Below are 17,174 nucleotides of genomic sequence, written 5' to 3'. Positions count from 1 at the left end.
CAAAATAGGTTACTGATTTAGAGTGTGCGCAAAATGCATTATATATTTTATTTATTAAAACATTGAACTCTATTACATGATTATTCCATTTCATATATACGAGAGTTCCCCTCCCCCCCCCCCACACCATAAGAGTGATGGTGCACCCATAAAATGATATAAAGCGCCCCACCTTAAAAAAAGCAACCTCTTGAAAATGTCAATGGCACAGTCTGCGTGGTGAACGCCCCTCGTCTTCTCACCATATGTGCATTGCATATTAATAACATAGTATTTAAAAACTGATCACTTTTAAAACGATGACATGAAATAATATTACTTTTTATTTCAGCATGTAAATGCAGCTGTTCCATTTTTGCCACTGACTCATTCCTCCTGACTGTCCTACATTAAACTAGTATATCCACGAAGGAAATGGTATTTTCGGAACTAATGTCAAGGAATTTTTTAATTGTTAACCACATTTAACAAAATGAATAAGCAGATGAATTAATTTCATAACTATGTTCTTACTAATAAATAACATGGTCATTTTCTAATGGTATAAATATTTTTAAATGAATGAATAAATTATAATAAAAAAAGATAAATTATACCGGCACATTTTTTGTGAAGCATATTATTACAATACTAGAAAATATTTGCATTACCATATTTCTAATGAATTAAACAATTGATTTTTTTTTCTTTTTGAACCAAAATGTATGTACATCCAAGTATTTCGAAATAACTTTTCTGTGATTGCTTCTCAAATATAAATCTTACTTCTTTTGCGTAATTAATCAGTTTCAGTTGGTTACAACAAATAGTACACCGCGCACATAGGTATGTAGGATAACTTTAAATTAATTCGATAAACCCAAAAACAGTTACAATTGGAGCCTCATCAAATGCAAATCAACAAAAATATAAATGTATATAACAACATGTTTTAAAATATTCATTAATACTTACAAGTGAACATGAGCGGAAGAAAATCTAAATACCTCCATTACAACTGAATAAGTAATCCAAAGGGTTTCGTTTCATTAAGTATAAACACGGGTGTTAAAACTATTCACGCTTGAACACACAATATATATCTAATTATGGTCGCATTGGAAATTGTAAAGAAGCAAATGGTTATTAACTAACTTAATAGCTGCGTACATCGTCTAAAAAATCAAGGGCAGTCCAAAATGCAAGGCGTAAAATTAGTTTCCACACATTCTCTCTAGACATGAAATAACAAGCATTCCAATGCTACACAGTTGCTGACTGCAGCAACCATAGATAAGAAAAAAAGAAGTTCTCGTTATTTCCGACTCATTGGCGCCTGTGTTGGAAGGATGAAATAGGTTTCGAAGCGTTGCGTCATCACTTCCGCTTCTAGATATCTTGAAATAACAAAAAGCTTTCTGAATATTGAGGAGTTCGCTATTGGATGAAGGATTCCTACTATTTCGGAAACGTTTCCGATATACCCAGAAACGTTTCCGAAATTTGTTACAGTGTGGAAGAGTCTCAAAAGGACGTAAGAAGTCTTGAACAATTCTAGCTGTATGCGGCCGAGCATTATTTTGATGGAAAATTGCTCCTGGGAGGCCATTTAGAAAAGGACCTAGGTGTGGTTTCAGAATGTCATTAGCATAACGCTGGCCGGTTAAGGTTCCACACACCACAACTAGAGCGGGCCGGCTGTCATAGACTATAGCCTTTCCGACCACAATTCACGCTGTGCGGGCAGTGTGTCGTGAGATAGAATGGGTGGAGTGGTACCTTTCTCCAAGGCGCCTCCACATCCGTGCGCAGATACCATCTGACCCCAAAAACGAATCAGGATTCATCACTGAGCACCACCTTTTGCCAATCAGTAACATCCCACATCGCTCTGGCTTCGCACCATTGCAAACGGAGTTGCCACGTTTTGGTGTTAAAGGGAGTACACGAAAAGGGCGCTTAGACTGCAGATTAACTTCCTCAAGGCGTTAAGAAATGGTTCTGGAACAACTGTTACCCCTACGTCTGCTTGTATGGTGAAACGAGTCACTGTGGGATCAGAGCTGGATCTACGGGAGAGGGGGGGGGGGCAAGCCGGTTTTTTGCCCCGGGTGGCAATTTTAGGGGGGCGGCAAATTCGAGTGGTGCTTCCAGGGGCGAACTAACCAACCGCCCGAAGGCCGGAGCGCACCCCCCCCCCTTTCTGTGTACCAGTGTGCAGCGTCGTTTTTTTTTTTTTTTTTTTTTCGCCCTCGAGCCTGTTTGCCCTTGTTTCCTTTTTTCTGCCCCTGAACATGCGCGGCTTCCGCTTTTTTTTTCTTGTGCCTTCAAAACTGCTTCTTCGGCTTTTTGCATAAATCTGGATTCCTTAAGGGTTTTGGGAGTCCAGATTGACGTCCTCTTGGGGGACCTAGTCCGCCCCCGGGTGCTTCCAGCAGGAAAAATAGACTTATTCTAAAAACTTTCAGCAAATACAATAAATATCAAACATTTCGAATCTGAAACTAGGAAAGAAAAAAGAGATATATACAAATATACACATCCTCGTTGATCAACGACTGGCTCCTGGTGTAGGAACCGTGTTACCACCAATGCAAGGGCGCCCATATAGGGGGTCAAGGGGGCTCGAGCCCCCCCCCCTTAGAAATGAGAACTTTCTTGCTTTAGTACTTTTATCGTTGCAGAAATGTAAAAACATTTATCCTTCAGCTATTAGCAGGGGCGGCAAATAGGGGGATCAAGAGGGAGCGGTCGCACCCCCAAATTTTTTGAGCAGAATGATAGAAAATGGGTGAATTCAATTTATGGAACTCGGAAATCAATGTTGATTAAAAACAAATCTCGCTGGTTTTCAGTAACTATTTGATGAAACTTGACCCATTCCCAGACTAGAAAAAATAATTTTCGTTATTTGGATGATGACTTAGAAATTCATGAAGTATTTTCCGGTCTTTTCAGAACATATAAAACTGATAGAGAACCATGGGTAATTTTAACTAAAGATGACATTTCTTCATATAGGCTAAATGTTTCATACTTGTGTGCCCAGTGTAACGATGGTATGTCCAATATGAGAGGTTCGTGCAAAGTGATGTGGCTGCATGGTTTTCACAAGAAAACTCCTTGATATTTTACATTCACTTTTACGCTCATTTTTTAAGTGTATATTTATTTAGTGAGTGTTCATCGCTTTCTTCTGCTAAAAACACTTTTCAACTGTTGAATGCATTATATGCTTTCATAGAAACTTCTTAAAAATACATGTGATTATTGAATTTAAAAAAAATATATCAAAAATACCTTTTATGGGGATCTATAATTATGCAATCTCGAAGTGATACAAGATGTTCTTCAAGAGTTTAAACCATAAAAATATTACTCTATAACTTCAAAGCAGTGATTTGACGACTGGAAGAATTATTGCAAAAGGATTTTTTCAATGGTGAGAAAGCTCATGCCCTTTAGCATGTATGACTTCTTTTGAATTTTTATTCAGTTTGTTTGTATTGAGGAAAGTTTTTGAAAAATGCTTTTCTATCAAAATATCTTCAATCCAATCCACTACTCTTAATTTTCGGACTATTCAAGCCATAGTTCAATCTACAATTGATCTGTCCACCATACTACCATAATTCAATCTACAATTGAAACTGAAAATCGATTTTACATAGATGTATAATTCAATTAAACGTGAAACTTTTCAAAAAAATTTTCTCCTCCGAGCCAATTTTAAAAAGGCGAAAAAGAAAAATAAACAAAAAAAGTGACAAAAATCTACCTGATGATGTGAAGTCAAACATTGATTTTTTTTTAAATATTTTGTATGAAGTAATAGATTCAGTTCCGAATGAAATTATCACAAGCTTTGATGATAATTATTTTTCTGTATGGTTGGCTCTATATTATTTGGATTGGATTTTGAAAACGAAAATTAAAATGTTCCAATTATGAGTATAATTTTTAGCATGAGGCAAGAAAAATTACAATCAATATGCCGACCGACCGGTTATCACATCCAGAGACTGCAGTTTCGTCCTTGCTATGGACTCATCAGTCTAAAATAGTGAATAACAGAGCTGGAAGCAGATGACATCTCATTGAAGCTGAGAGGGCCAACGAGACTAGATTATTCAATGATGAAAAATAAAGCCCCTCATAATTTTTGAAGTTGGTGATTTTGAAGAGCAAGATGTAAAAAGTGTTTTCATACATAACTTCGTTACTTCAATTATTTTTAACTATTCCAATCAGATCAGCTAGTAGAGAAAGATTTTTTTATGTCTCAGGAGGTTAGAGAATTATTTTCGAAGCACAATGGGCAAAAAATTCAAACGAAGTCATACATCTTTAAAAGCATGAGCTTTTTCACCATCTTTTCTATTTAGCTATGCTGGCAAAACAGCACGATACTGGGCACTGATAGATTAGTAACACGATTCTCTGCTCTTCTGAATTCCAAAAATCATGCATTAAAACTTTTCCAAAAGGTATAAAAAAACTTTATCGAGATGTTTTGTGTGATTAATTATTAGGAAAAGAATCAACATTTTAATTGTTTCTAAACACTAATTTTTATTCATATTAAACCGATTTTATGACCACTTCCTGTTAGTTTATGTGTGTTTGGTACCACACTGTGGTAATACATATTTAAGAAACTCGACCCCCCCCCCCCCCAAATGAAAAGCTGAAATGCCGCCCCTGGCTATTAGTGAATAAGTAATTAAAAATGTCAATTTTTAATGACTCTAATCTGTCCTGAAATCTGCTTCCATGGGGAAAATATCCTGCTAAACCATGGTTAAAATATCTGAGCCCCACCCCCTCCTTACAATTTTGCATATGGGCGCCCATGCACCAATGGCGGTTTATTTCAGGGGGCGACACATTTTACGATTAAACGAACGAATAAACTTTTTCTTCTTGTGATAAAACCATACAACAATACATGCATTATACCAGACAGCCCGGTTATCACAGCTAGAAACTGCAGTTTCGTTCTTATTAGAACTCTTCAGTCTAGCATTGTGAATAACCGAGCCGGAGGCAGATGTCTTCTCATTGAAGCTGACACACACATACAATAGTTTTTCCTTTACAAATATTCTAACTCATCTTTTTCTTAGAACCGGGGGGGGGGGGGGTGAGACTATAAATTTTTACCGTAGGCATTTACAAGCACCAGCGAGTAAACATATGGCTCTCCACCATGGGCGCGAAAGAAGGGAAACAGTCTTGTCCCCCAATTAAAAGAAGAAAAAAATACTGCTAACTTTGTTCTGTAATCTTTATTGTGCAACTGTAAAATCGAGTGTTTAAAGATTTTGGTGTAACCTGACCGGTAATAACACAGAACAAAGCATTAAATTAGCAGAAGAATACTTATTACGAAGACGGTCATTCTGTAAATTTAGAATAACTTAGATGTATCTGAATCAGGCTAAGAACATTGACGTTGAGAATTTACTGCTTACTAGCGTAAATGCTAAGGATCATATATTATGAGATCTCATTTTAACAGAAACCTTCAACGACATTTCATTAACAATTGAGCTATTGGCTTAGAGCCATGTGACAGTGGTGCAACCAAAGGGAGAAGGGAGGGGAGAGGCACGGGCCCAGCTCCTCCCCAGAAGGTTGAATATATTAATTTTTCAAAAACATTCCATTTTGTTAAAGAGAACGTGCCTTGGGAAAAGGAAATAATTTTAGTAGGGGAAAAAACCCATTTTTGTCTATATTTGAAAACAATAGGGGAAACGTGAAAATATTCCAAACTGAAATATTTTTCAGAACTAAAATCCACTATAGGCTATTTTTTAGAGGGAAGGGTTTTGGAGCTCTCAAGCAGATGTTTATAAAAGGTCTAAGCGCTTCACTCTTCACTCAATTGTGGTTTTAAAAATCCAACTTTTGACGAGTTGGGCGATTGGGACACTCTTGTCCGAAAATGTTTCGAAATTGAAGTCTTAAAAACGCGATTGTAGACCCTATTTGTAACGTTGAGGACTCAGCAATTTTTCATAATTGAAGTTCCAAAAAAAGCAGTCTTAAACGATTTTCGATGTTGTTAGAAATGGTGCGATATTGTTTGGTAGTTCTCCCCTGGATATTTTGCGAACCTGAAGCTCTGGAAAAATTTTCGGACTAGAGTCCCGATCATCCAAATCTTTAATGGTTTTGGTGGGGTGAGGGCAGACCCGTCATTTAGAATTTAGGGAGGTCAACAGGAGGCAATTGACCCCCTTGACTTTGAGAAATTAATGTATGTTCGTATAAATTGGCGTGTTCTTCGTTGTTTACCAGAAAAATTTGCATTGAGTATGCACATTTTGACCTCCCTGGAAAACGTCGAAGCGACGGACCAGGGTGAGGGGGGTTTCAAAGCGTAGCATTTTGATGACTTTCTTATTTTAGACCGACTCGAAAAGAGAGAGAGACAGAAAAAAAAGAGGGGGGCGGGGAATGAAAAAAAAAAAAAAAAAGAAGGTGTGGAATGTGGTTATAGGATCATTAAACTACAACTCAAGCAAATTTTAACTTTACGGTTTCTTTTTAAGGACAATTTTTCCACAACATTCTTCAACTTTCTTTTTCGCTTTCCTGGCGCGTGTTTTTTCCTTCTCATTATTAAGGATTATCTTTTTCAAAAATATCTACTCGGTCTTCGGAGGGGGGGGGGGGGTATGAGTCCCTTTTTGGTTGCGCGACTGCTGCCTCCAATGTCCTTGATTTCTTAAAGTTCACGTGTTCCAAGTATTAAAAAAAAAAAAAAACAGTATTTCTTAAGTGCATGCAGACCTTTAGAATCGGAGTACTCATGGATGCCCGTGCCCACTTAAATGGGGGGGGGGGGGTCATGGCGCAGACTGTGCCATTGAAATTTTTAAGGAGTGTTTTTCATTTTTTTTTAGGATGGAGGCTTTTGCTTTTTTTTTCTGTGTGTGGGAGGGTCTTTGCGAAATTTAGGGGGGATGCGCCTTTGCAGTTTGGGGGAGTGGGCAACCCTGGGGGGTACCGAAGGTCTACTGGGTTAGATTACGTTTAGAAGAGAGAGGCTCTAGTTCTAGGTTGCCTTTGCTCTCCACACACAGAAAGTTTTGAAGAATTAACGAAAAGAACAATTTTTTAGTCATCTGAGGAAAAGGTGAATTAGTGATTCGTATTAAAACTTAGCCAGTTTGGTGCTACTAATGCTTGTTTCCCCTGTTTTCAACACACTTTGCCAATCTTGGGTAGTTATGACCGAAAACCCTACCTAGAAGCTGACCCATCATTTAAAATTTGGGGGGGGGGGGCAGTGGCAGATTGGTTGAAAAAATCGGTCCTGGCATTAGGAGGTGTAGCGGCCCCATAGCTATTATAGATGTTAAATTATACCTAACGATTTGGATATCACTAAAATATGAGGAAATTATTCTTATCAACTAAATATGTTTTATTTAAACAAAATTTAACAGATAGGAACACTTTTGCGCTTTAATGGTGAATAAATTAATACAGTATTAGCTAAACCATATTTTGGGGAAAAATTGTGATTGTAATTGTCCATTTAAGTATTTTTATAATTCCGTGGAACTTGATTGAATATTTCTGTAATGATAAAACTGCTTGGCTAGTATGTCCTTTTCTGCAGTCATAACAAGTAACTTAATTGCCCTGTTTTATGAAATAGATCTAGCGATGTTCACGGTGAAAGACTAGGACCGTCTTAGAAATAATGGGTCCCTCGTCACAAACATATACATTCAGTGGCGGATGCAGCCGGCGGGCAACCGGGCATTTGCCCGGTGGGCCGGTCATGCTTCGGGCCGATCAACTAACAGCAAAGTCTTTCAGGCCTGGCTGCTAACAGCAAAATGTAAATTTTGCGCATGTGTTCATAAAAACCCAAATTCGCAGAACACAGCATCAGCACCTCTTTACGCATGAGCTAAAGCTTGCGCGTGGAGGGAGGCAGGGCCGCCACCAAGAGGGGAAGGGAGTGAATTTATGAAATGGGGCTGCCAATATATTTTTAGTGTTGCAATAAAAAATAAATAAATTGGAAAAAAAAAAAAAAGGAAAACCTTAACGGTCTGAAAAAATTAAAATACTTTTGGACCCTTTGACGCTTTTATTTATGAATGACGATTCACAATTGCTATAAAATGATACTTACAACAGGGGCCGACGTGAAGTCATGTCAGCTTAGTTGGAGAATAGGGACCTGGCTCGGAATTGAACTCTTGCAGAGGGTAAAATATTCTAATGGTGAAAGGTGTAGAAAGGAGCCTGTAAAAAAATTGACCTATGTCATTTTTTTCACGGATCCGCTTTTGCTCTCGGCGACCCTGTTTATAGCAATTAGAATAAAGGTGACAAAATATTTTTTCCGTAAAAATTGTTTTATAAAATACAGTCTTAAAATACCATTGAGGAGCATGAAAGATTCTGCATTATTAAGATTATCAAATCAAAGGCCAAAGGATGCCGAAATGTGAGTTTCAAACATGTTTTGACGAAAAATAAAGTATTCTGTAAGCTGTACAAACTCTCAATTTCGGGCCCCTCAGTTTAAAAAGAAAATAAGTTGATAAAAACCAATGTCGAAAGAATTCTGGTGGTCCCCAGACCCCCCCCCCCCCCCATAATCTCCAAAATTTACATTTTGCTGTTGGTAGACAGGCCCGAAATACTTTGCTGTTAGATGATCGGCCCGAAGCATGACCGGCCCACCGGGCAAATGCCCGGTTGCCCGCCGGCTGTATCCGTCACTGGTGGGGGTGGCAAAGGGTACATGCTCATAATGCATATTATATTGAAAAACTACAAAAACCACTCCCATATTTCAGGAAATAAATGAATTTTGCAAAACCGGGGGGGGGGGTGAACTAATTCCTTCCCCCTCCGCATGACGCACCTGTCCGGAAGATAATTTAATGCGCTATTGGTGCACTGAAAGGGGTTAAAAAGTTTGTTGGCCACGAATTGAGCATGAAAAATAGAAAAAGTCACCAGTGGGAACTAGGGGTGCGCCACTGGGGGGGGGGGGGAGGGGGTGTCATGGAGCAGACTGCGCCTGCGCCATTGAAATTTTTAGGGGTGTGTGCTGTTGAAATGAAGGGGGGGGGGCGGTATTTTAAGGCGCATTTTTCTTTTTTTGAAAGGCTCTTGATTAGGAGAGGCACTGGTGACAGAGGCTCATCCTTACGTTTCCCCAAGCAATGAAACAACGGAGCTACTAAATTGCGCGCGGGGGGGGGGGGGGGCAGTGATATAATGATAATTTAAAATAAATAATTTTTTTCAGGACATTAACGTCTGGAACAAAATTATCTTATGTTCTTTTTTCACAGAGACAAAAAAAATATAAAAGGGACTTAAAATCAAAGAGCTCTATAATAGTTCCCTATTATAGAACTCTTTGCTTAAAATCGATGTTCTCGATTGCCGAAAATACAATGCACAATATATTCAGCAATTCAGCCTTATTTTTGTTCACCGAATGTATATGTTTTCATTCAATAATAGCTTAGAAAGCTCTCCTTTCCGATATTTCTCACAGAACATCTGTATAGCTGATGCTGATGTAGTTGTAATTCATTTGATCGAAGGCCAGCATTACAGTGAATACAGTGCTGCGGAACAACGGAACCTGCAGCTGAATTAGTGACCTCTTTTCGCCAACTGCTCGCCATTATGTCATTTGGCAGCTTTCTACTGGAGTGGTCAAAACATTGTAACCCTATTTACTCTTTGAGAATGCAGCCAAAAAGCGGCGTGGCGATATTTGCAGACACGTTTCCTTTCAGCGTCGAAGTGCCGGTAATGAATTTTTTTTGATATACAATAAGATATTTTATTAAGAGTATATCGGGTAAGCGATGAATTTTAGTGTTTAAGGTTGAGCTTTTCTGCTTCACAAATTATGGTTTTAGCATCCTTGATGTTTATCTCTTTCGTATGTGTACGAAAAATTGCAACTGTTTCAGCAGAAATTTGATTGAATGAATATTTTATAATTACATTTTCTGGAAAATGTAAACAAAGTTAAGATTTGCATTTGTGTTTACCGTAAAATTTGTATAATCTTGACAAAGAATTCTGCTTGTATTTCTCCTTAGTCTGAAAAAGCTTTCTTTTATGCTCAGTCTAATCATATCGTGTAACAATTGTTTTGGTAGCTAATCTGTCTCAGGCTTTTGATTAACAATTGCTCCGATTGATCAATGCTAGTCGTCAAAATATTTATCAGCTCATCAAGGACTTAAATGGGAGAAGCTCATTTCAGTCATTTGCTATCATTAACGCGAAATAATTATTATTATTTTGAGACGTTCAAAATGGCATTATGAATCTTGTTTATTTTTGTGAAAGTAGGAAAATAAAACAATTTGATTTTAGTGATAAGTAATAAATTTATTCACTTTAAATATACTGTGTTCATTTTTTTGAAGGAAGACAGGAAGAAACCTTCTTGATACCCTAATAGCAGTTATTTTAACAGTACGAAATTAGTATATTTTTCTTATCTTTTGATCTTTCTTGCAAAGATATTAAAGAGGTTTTCTATTAATACATGATTCTAAAAGAAGATTCTAAATTGAGAAATTTGCAAGATAAATTATAAAAATTCAGTGGGATAACAAAGAGGTGACCACAGAGAAGAAATTTAGCTTGGAGGGAAGGAGGTTCACTATATGACTAACACATTGTTTCTAACTACGTGGGCAACCTTTTACGGGGTACATGACAGCCTCACCTGTCATTAATGGAACAGTTCAAACCGAATTACAACTCAAGGCATTGTTGACTCAAATATAAAAATCTAGTGCGGTGGTGTCCATCACCTGCTTTACTTACCAGCCCGAAGTCGCTGACCAGTACAGATCAAACATCTGTAAGGCTTGGAGGGGGTGTGCCACTGGATAAAGAGCACAGGTGTAAGGGGAGGTGGGTCACATTGGTTCGCTTTTTTACTTATTTTTAATCTCATCAAAAACTTTAACAAACAGTTTGATTTTCTACAATAAGTTTCACTAAACACTTCTCAACACCACAGATTTTTTTGGAAGTGTTGAATTGATAAACTTTTTTATATTAATTTTTTTAACGGAACCTCATAAAGTGGACCAACGTGCCAAATGGGTATGTTGATCTGCCTGGTGGGGCACGTTGGACCGCATAACTCAAAACAACATTTGTTATAATTTTAGTGATAAATACTATCAAACTTTGTGACTACCTTATTCTCTATTGTGTGTAGAATGAAAAATATAAAGTTTAAAGATCAATATAACATATTAAATGATTTTAATTGATAAATCATCTTTAATTAAAAACAGCAATAAACATTCTTCATTAGTACATAATTATTTTTTAGAAATAAAAAAAGATCAATTATTGAAGTTTATGAGAAACTCATTAATGCTACACGTATTATTTTCAAAAATTTCCGAGCAGACTTCCAATTAAAGTTTATCCCCTCCTCCCCCCCCTCACACACTATACATATTGAACTTTTGTAAATAATATATTTTTGTGTACCCATTTGCAGCAGATGAGGGTGGTTATATGTTGTTTCAGATTTATCACTTCATAAAATTTATCAAGTGTGATAAAAGTAGTATATTGTAGGGTGTAGTGGTGGCGGTTGAGGGTAAATTACGCAGATGAAAATATATGAATGCTGCCATACTTTATGAACTGGTGTCCTCACTTTTTAAATTTCTTCCAAATTTTTATTCAGTGAGTTCTTATGTTTGAATACTTTTAAAAATACATTCAAAAGCAGAAACGGAAATTTTTAAGTCATTTTTGGGCCCCCTGTTAATTCTGAGGGGAAGCTCAAGCTTCCTGAGCCTTTTGGGTAATCAGGCCCTGTATTAACTTCTTTTTATCAGGGTGTCTACCAACCTGGAAAACCTGGAAATGTCAGGGAAATTTTTTGTACTGGAAATGACAGGGAAATTCACTTTTGCATGCAAAAAACCTGGAAAATTTTCAAAAATTATAACCAGTTTCAAAAGATTTGTTTTTCTTTTTTGCAGTTTAATAAAATAAATTTGGTCAGAAATTCATGCAACTTGAAATTGCTACAAAAAAATATTTCTTTCCTTAAACCAGTTCTTCAACCCCACCTTTTGTTCTTTAGTTTTGCACATTCCAGTTTTCCTTGGTAACCATGAAAAGTTTAAACCCCTAACAATAGTAGTTAGGTTGCTTCTGCAACCACCTATGAAAAACTGTTAAGTTTTCCCCTACTTATAGATAAGCTATTCATAGTATTTAAGATGGGGGGGGGGGGGGAACTAGTTTATAGATCATTGTTCAACTTCAGTATTACTTAGGTGTTTGTGTAATTCTTTATCTCTGTAGAGATGTGTTTGTTAATTTAGGTATGTTTAAATGCTTCAAAACAATTCCTCTTGAATCAGAGGCAAACAAACAGAAAATGTCAAAAAAAAAAAAAAAAAAAAATGTTTTTCTGCTGAAATTTTGTTTGATTTGGGGGATAGAGAGCTTAGCTGTTACACAGAGGGCTTTAGACATTTTGCCACGCTTAAAAATCTTTGTTCAAAAGGCAGAGTTTGCAAATGCTGAACCAAATACAAATACCTATGACAGGGTGGCGACAGATCAGGGAGATCAGGGAAAAATCAGGGAACTTTATTAATCAGGGAAAAGTCAGGGAAATATCAGGGAATTTCGAAAAAATAACAAAAACTCAGGGAAAATTGATTTTATGAAGAAAAAAAAAATTATTTTGCTTTACAAAATTAAGTATCTTAATTTCCTACGCATTTTCCGCCAATTATCTGTTTAAAAAAAGTAAAATTAATGAGGTGTGATTATACACTGCCGCATATTTGTGCATCTTTTTTCCTCAACGTCTAAGTATTGAATCTTACTTATTAACCACAGGATGAACTTCCTAAGATTGCTTCTTTGTCTGTTAGGTTGTTTATTTTACTAGCTTGAAATTTCCTTTCATGCTTTCAATGCGACGTAAAATAAACAACCATACAGGCAAAGAGGAAGCTTTCATTAATTCCTTAGCTCCTTTGCCTTTATTCCATTGTCTCGAAGTGATTAGTGTACTGTAATTAAGATTTCAAGAAGAAATCTTTGGTTTTTGAATTAATACTGATAAAAGCTTAAAAGTTATTACTTCTTCACGTTTTTAATTTACGCGCTGAAATTGAACTTTCAATCAAAAAAACTTTGTTTTTTGCAGTTATACTATTTGCTGTATCCGCAGATTATAAAGGTTTTCTTTTCTTCAGACTTAAACGATTCTTTTATTTTATAACCAAGCTGTATTGTTCTTTTACATATTTTAAAATTAACTAATTTGTTTTTTTTTTTCTGTTTTTTTGTCTTGCATTTCAAAGTTGTTTGCTACAAAAGCAATCTAAGTTTTTTTGTTACATACTTAAATTATTTGAAATAGAGTTAACTTGTGTACTTAAGTAAATATCTTTATTTTTTATTGTTAAAATGCTGTATTCATTCATTAAAACTTATGTTCTTGATTAGAGAAAAGATCCCTATGAAAGGATGTGAAAAGGTTTCATCTGTTTTGCATAAATATGTCAATTAGTTATATAAGAGTAACTACATTACTTCTATTCTTTCACTATTACTTGTTATTCTTGCAACAATTATTATATTGTTTTAAAATTTAGTTCAAAATAATTTCAATTACTTTTTAGTTCTACCATAAATACACAAATGTTTTTAAGAGTGATTTTGACAATTTCTTAAAATTCTCATGCTAAGTGGTTTCTGGAAGTAAAGTATTTTTTAAAAATTTTCTATAATCTTTCCATTGTAGAAAAATTTAATATACTGTTTTGTAGTTTTTCCCCCCTCCAAAAAAATTGACTTGATGTGTTTTTTTTTACCATTTTGTTAGAAAAGTAGCATCTTTTTAAAATACATCTTTTGTTCATCAACTTTACACAATTTAAAACGTTTGAAATACTGCATTTTATACAAACATACAATGGATTTCAAGTAGAGCAAAGAAAGGAAACCATTAGCATTGGTAACGCAAATCAGGGAAATTTGGTGAACTTCATCAGGGAAAAATCAGGGAACTTTTTTTCACAGCTCCTGTCGCCACCCTGTATGACACAGTAAAATGAATGTTGAAGTGCGTTAAATTTAGGAAGTAAAGTTGAGTCTCTTATTTTGCTGGCATCCGAATTGCAAGATTTTTAATAAGATTCCAGGCTGGCCCCTTTCCTGTCTGAAGAGATGTATTTGATGTTTAACAACTTAATGAAGTGATTTTGTAAAAATTCTCAAAATTTTCAAAAAAACAAAGCCTGTTTTTGGGATGTATGTATGTAATAGTTTGAAATATAAACATAACGTCTCACATAAGCACAGCCAACCATTAAAAAAATAGTGAAAGTAGCTTAACCAACCTTTAAAAAGGCACCTGGAAAAATTTTGTTTGGGCTATGGAAAAGTCAGGGAAGTTGAAATTTTTTTTTTTTGAGTAGACACCCTGCTTTATGTAATAAGAATCGCATGAATTGCTGGACTTATGAATAATTTACAAGCCTAAAAACCAAAGTTGACTAAAAGCTGTATTTTGTTAAAGATGAGCCAATGCTATTTTTCAGTCTAAGGATAATTAAAAATGGCATATTACTGATAGATGAGTTATATTACTGAAAGTGGGACTTGTCCTATTTATTTATTATACTTTTGATAAAAATATTGTATTGTATATTTAATATTTTGTTATTAATTTTTTTTTTAGGTAAGTCTGATGTTCTTTTCTAAAATATATCTGCTTCTTAATTTCAGTTTCATGATGATTTTATTGAAAGCATGTACATCTTTGAATCAGCTCAGTATTTCTGCTGTTCAGAAAGGCCACTGGGTATTCTCCGTGAAAGGGCTCAATACCAGTACCTTATTGAGGTGCAAAGCCAAGAAAGCAGAACATTCCTCAAAAGATGCTACAGTGCAAGGAATTCCATACTCTAAACTCAGCGTTGGTGTTCCCAAAGAAAGTTGGAAGAATGAGAGACGTGTTTCCTTGTCTCCTGCTGCGGCCGCCACTTTGGTTAAGAAAGGTTTTCAGGTGATTGAATTTATTTATTTATTTTTTGCTAAGATATGCTTAGACTCCTTGTACTTAATTTCAGTATTTAAAATGAATACAAAAGTTCTGTAGCAAAACAATCAGGGGAAAAATATTCCTCACAGAATGAAGGGGTCATACACAATGCTGAAATTAAAACAGATTTAGTCACTGGTGCAACAGACCAGAGAGGAATGAACCTGTGACGTAATGTACTAAACCACCCCAGGGGTTTGGCCAGAGGATATTTGGGTCGGTTAACATGCCCTTCACAAAAATCCGATCAACCAAAACAGACCTTTCACAAAATCCCAATCAACCAAAACGGACCTTTCACAAAATTCTGGTAAACAAGAACGGATCTTTCACAAATTGTTTATTGAAAGAGCAAATCTGAAAGCAAAATAATGCATATTAAACTGATAATTTTTAGAACCTTTTTTAAAGTCAAATTAGAGGAATCAGCTTATACAAAATCTGCTAATTTTGCAAAGAAAAAAAACCTGCAAGTGATAAATAATTACTACTGCCAAATAAATATAATGCTTGTTGTTTGTTTCTTCGAAAGAAATTAACAGCTGAAAATAAGTTTGGTTTTAAATAATTTTGTTTGTTTTTATCACAGCTAAATAGCAACAGTGTTGTTGTAAACTTTTCTGAAAAGGCGTTGGTAAGCACTTTTCTCCCCCCTACTCATGATTTAATAATACTAATAATATATATTAGTGAAATGAACTTTAGAACTGCAAAAAGATAGTAAGTGGGGAAAAAATGAAAAAATATGATCGCTTCAGATAGGGTTACCAACTTCAAAATTATGGCCATTTAGCATCTGGCGTTAAACCTTTATAATGACTTGATTAGAAAATATTCTCAGCATTTTACCAGCTTGTCAATATTTGTGTTTGTATGGTGCAGTACAATGTTTAACTGTTATTTTGAGAGAAAATTATTTGGGTTTGATTTTTATGATGCTAACTAGGATGATTAACTTTAAAAACACTCTTTTACTTGCTGTTTTGTTTCTTTAGATGTCTACATTTTGAAAAATGCAATCTTTTTTTAACATCCGATATGAGAATCATATTTTGTTCTTTTTTCAAGCCAACTTTGCTTTATTAGGATGCAAATAAATGAAAAGTCTCTTTTTTTGTTAGAACTCTCATTTCAAGTTTTTAAAGCAAAATTCCATTTTCTTTTATGAGTCAAAAATTAAAATGCTGAATCGATGGTTTAATTTTTTTCCTTTTTTCGCTTCAACTGTGTCCACAGATATTAATGATATGTTTATCATAGGACTCTAAAATGCAATTTTAAAATAATTATCAAAAATATTTCTTTTTCAAGCCATTTTTATACTTTTGAGAATTGCGATCTTTTTGCATCTGCTGTGGGAATCCGATTTTTTGAATTTTTAATGTTTAGTACGCTTTGTTAAGAGGTAAACAAATAAAATCTCTTTTTTTTTGTTAAAATCACGGAATTTATAAGTTTTAAACGAAATTCTGTGCTTTTTAAGTGTGTCTTGGGTCAAAAAGTTAAATGCTTAACCCTTGTCTGATTTTTTTTTTGTTACAATTATTTTAAATGCTCTACAGAAATATTTCTAGTATAATTTAACATAATGTGGAATGGTAGATAAATATTGCTACTTGAGAGAGGAATTCCCCCTCCCCCCCGCCAAATACTAGAAAAGCACCCCAGAATGATATTCCCAACAAAGAAGATGAAAACACTCAACTTTAAGTTTAAATTATGCAGTTTGTGCCCTCTCTAAATTCTTTTTTTTTTGGCGAAATTATTAGATTTTTGACAAATTTAATTCACTTTTCACAAAATTATTTGATTTTTCACAAAAAACGTACTACAATGCAAATTTGAGTTCTGAACAGATTAATAAAATTTGGCAAATGTTAAATTACACAATCCGATGATCACAAAAATTTTATCTTTAAGCATGACAAAATGTTTTTAAAGATATTTTGTTGTTTACTGAATCTATTACCTGTCAAGATCTACCAACAAGAAAATCATCGGTGTATACATGGTATTTTTGTACAATAATAGCCATTATTGCAGTGCATATTTTTTTTCGCTTTCTTTCTTTTTT

At 35.1% G+C, this 17,174-nt stretch overlaps 1 protein-coding gene across 3 annotated transcripts in view; it reads left to right on the top strand.

Moving 5' to 3' along the window:
- LOC129232319 (NAD(P) transhydrogenase, mitochondrial-like) overlaps positions 1-17,174 on the top strand; it is a 93,863-nt gene that overhangs the window by 41,192 nt on the left and 35,497 nt on the right. The window contains exons 1-2 of one of the 3 annotated variants that reach the window (XM_054866478.1): positions 9,722-9,786; positions 14,785-15,064. In XM_054866478.1, the coding sequence (XP_054722453.1) occupies positions 14,789-15,064 (276 nt within the window). In that variant the 5' untranslated portion in view covers positions 9,722-9,786; positions 14,785-14,788. Of the gene's footprint in view, positions 1-9,721; positions 9,839-14,784; positions 15,065-17,174 lie in introns of those variants that run through there. The other 2 variants (XM_054866490.1, XM_054866485.1) reach the window with 2 other exon arrangements.

The sequence above is a fragment of the Uloborus diversus genome, chromosome 1 (genome assembly GCF_026930045.1).
Source record: "Uloborus diversus isolate 005 chromosome 1, Udiv.v.3.1, whole genome shotgun sequence".
NCBI lineage: Eukaryota > Metazoa > Arthropoda > Arachnida > Araneae > Uloboridae > Uloborus > Uloborus diversus.
Note: the sequence above shows the minus strand (reverse complement) of the source record. Positions and strands in the feature narration are given on the sequence as shown.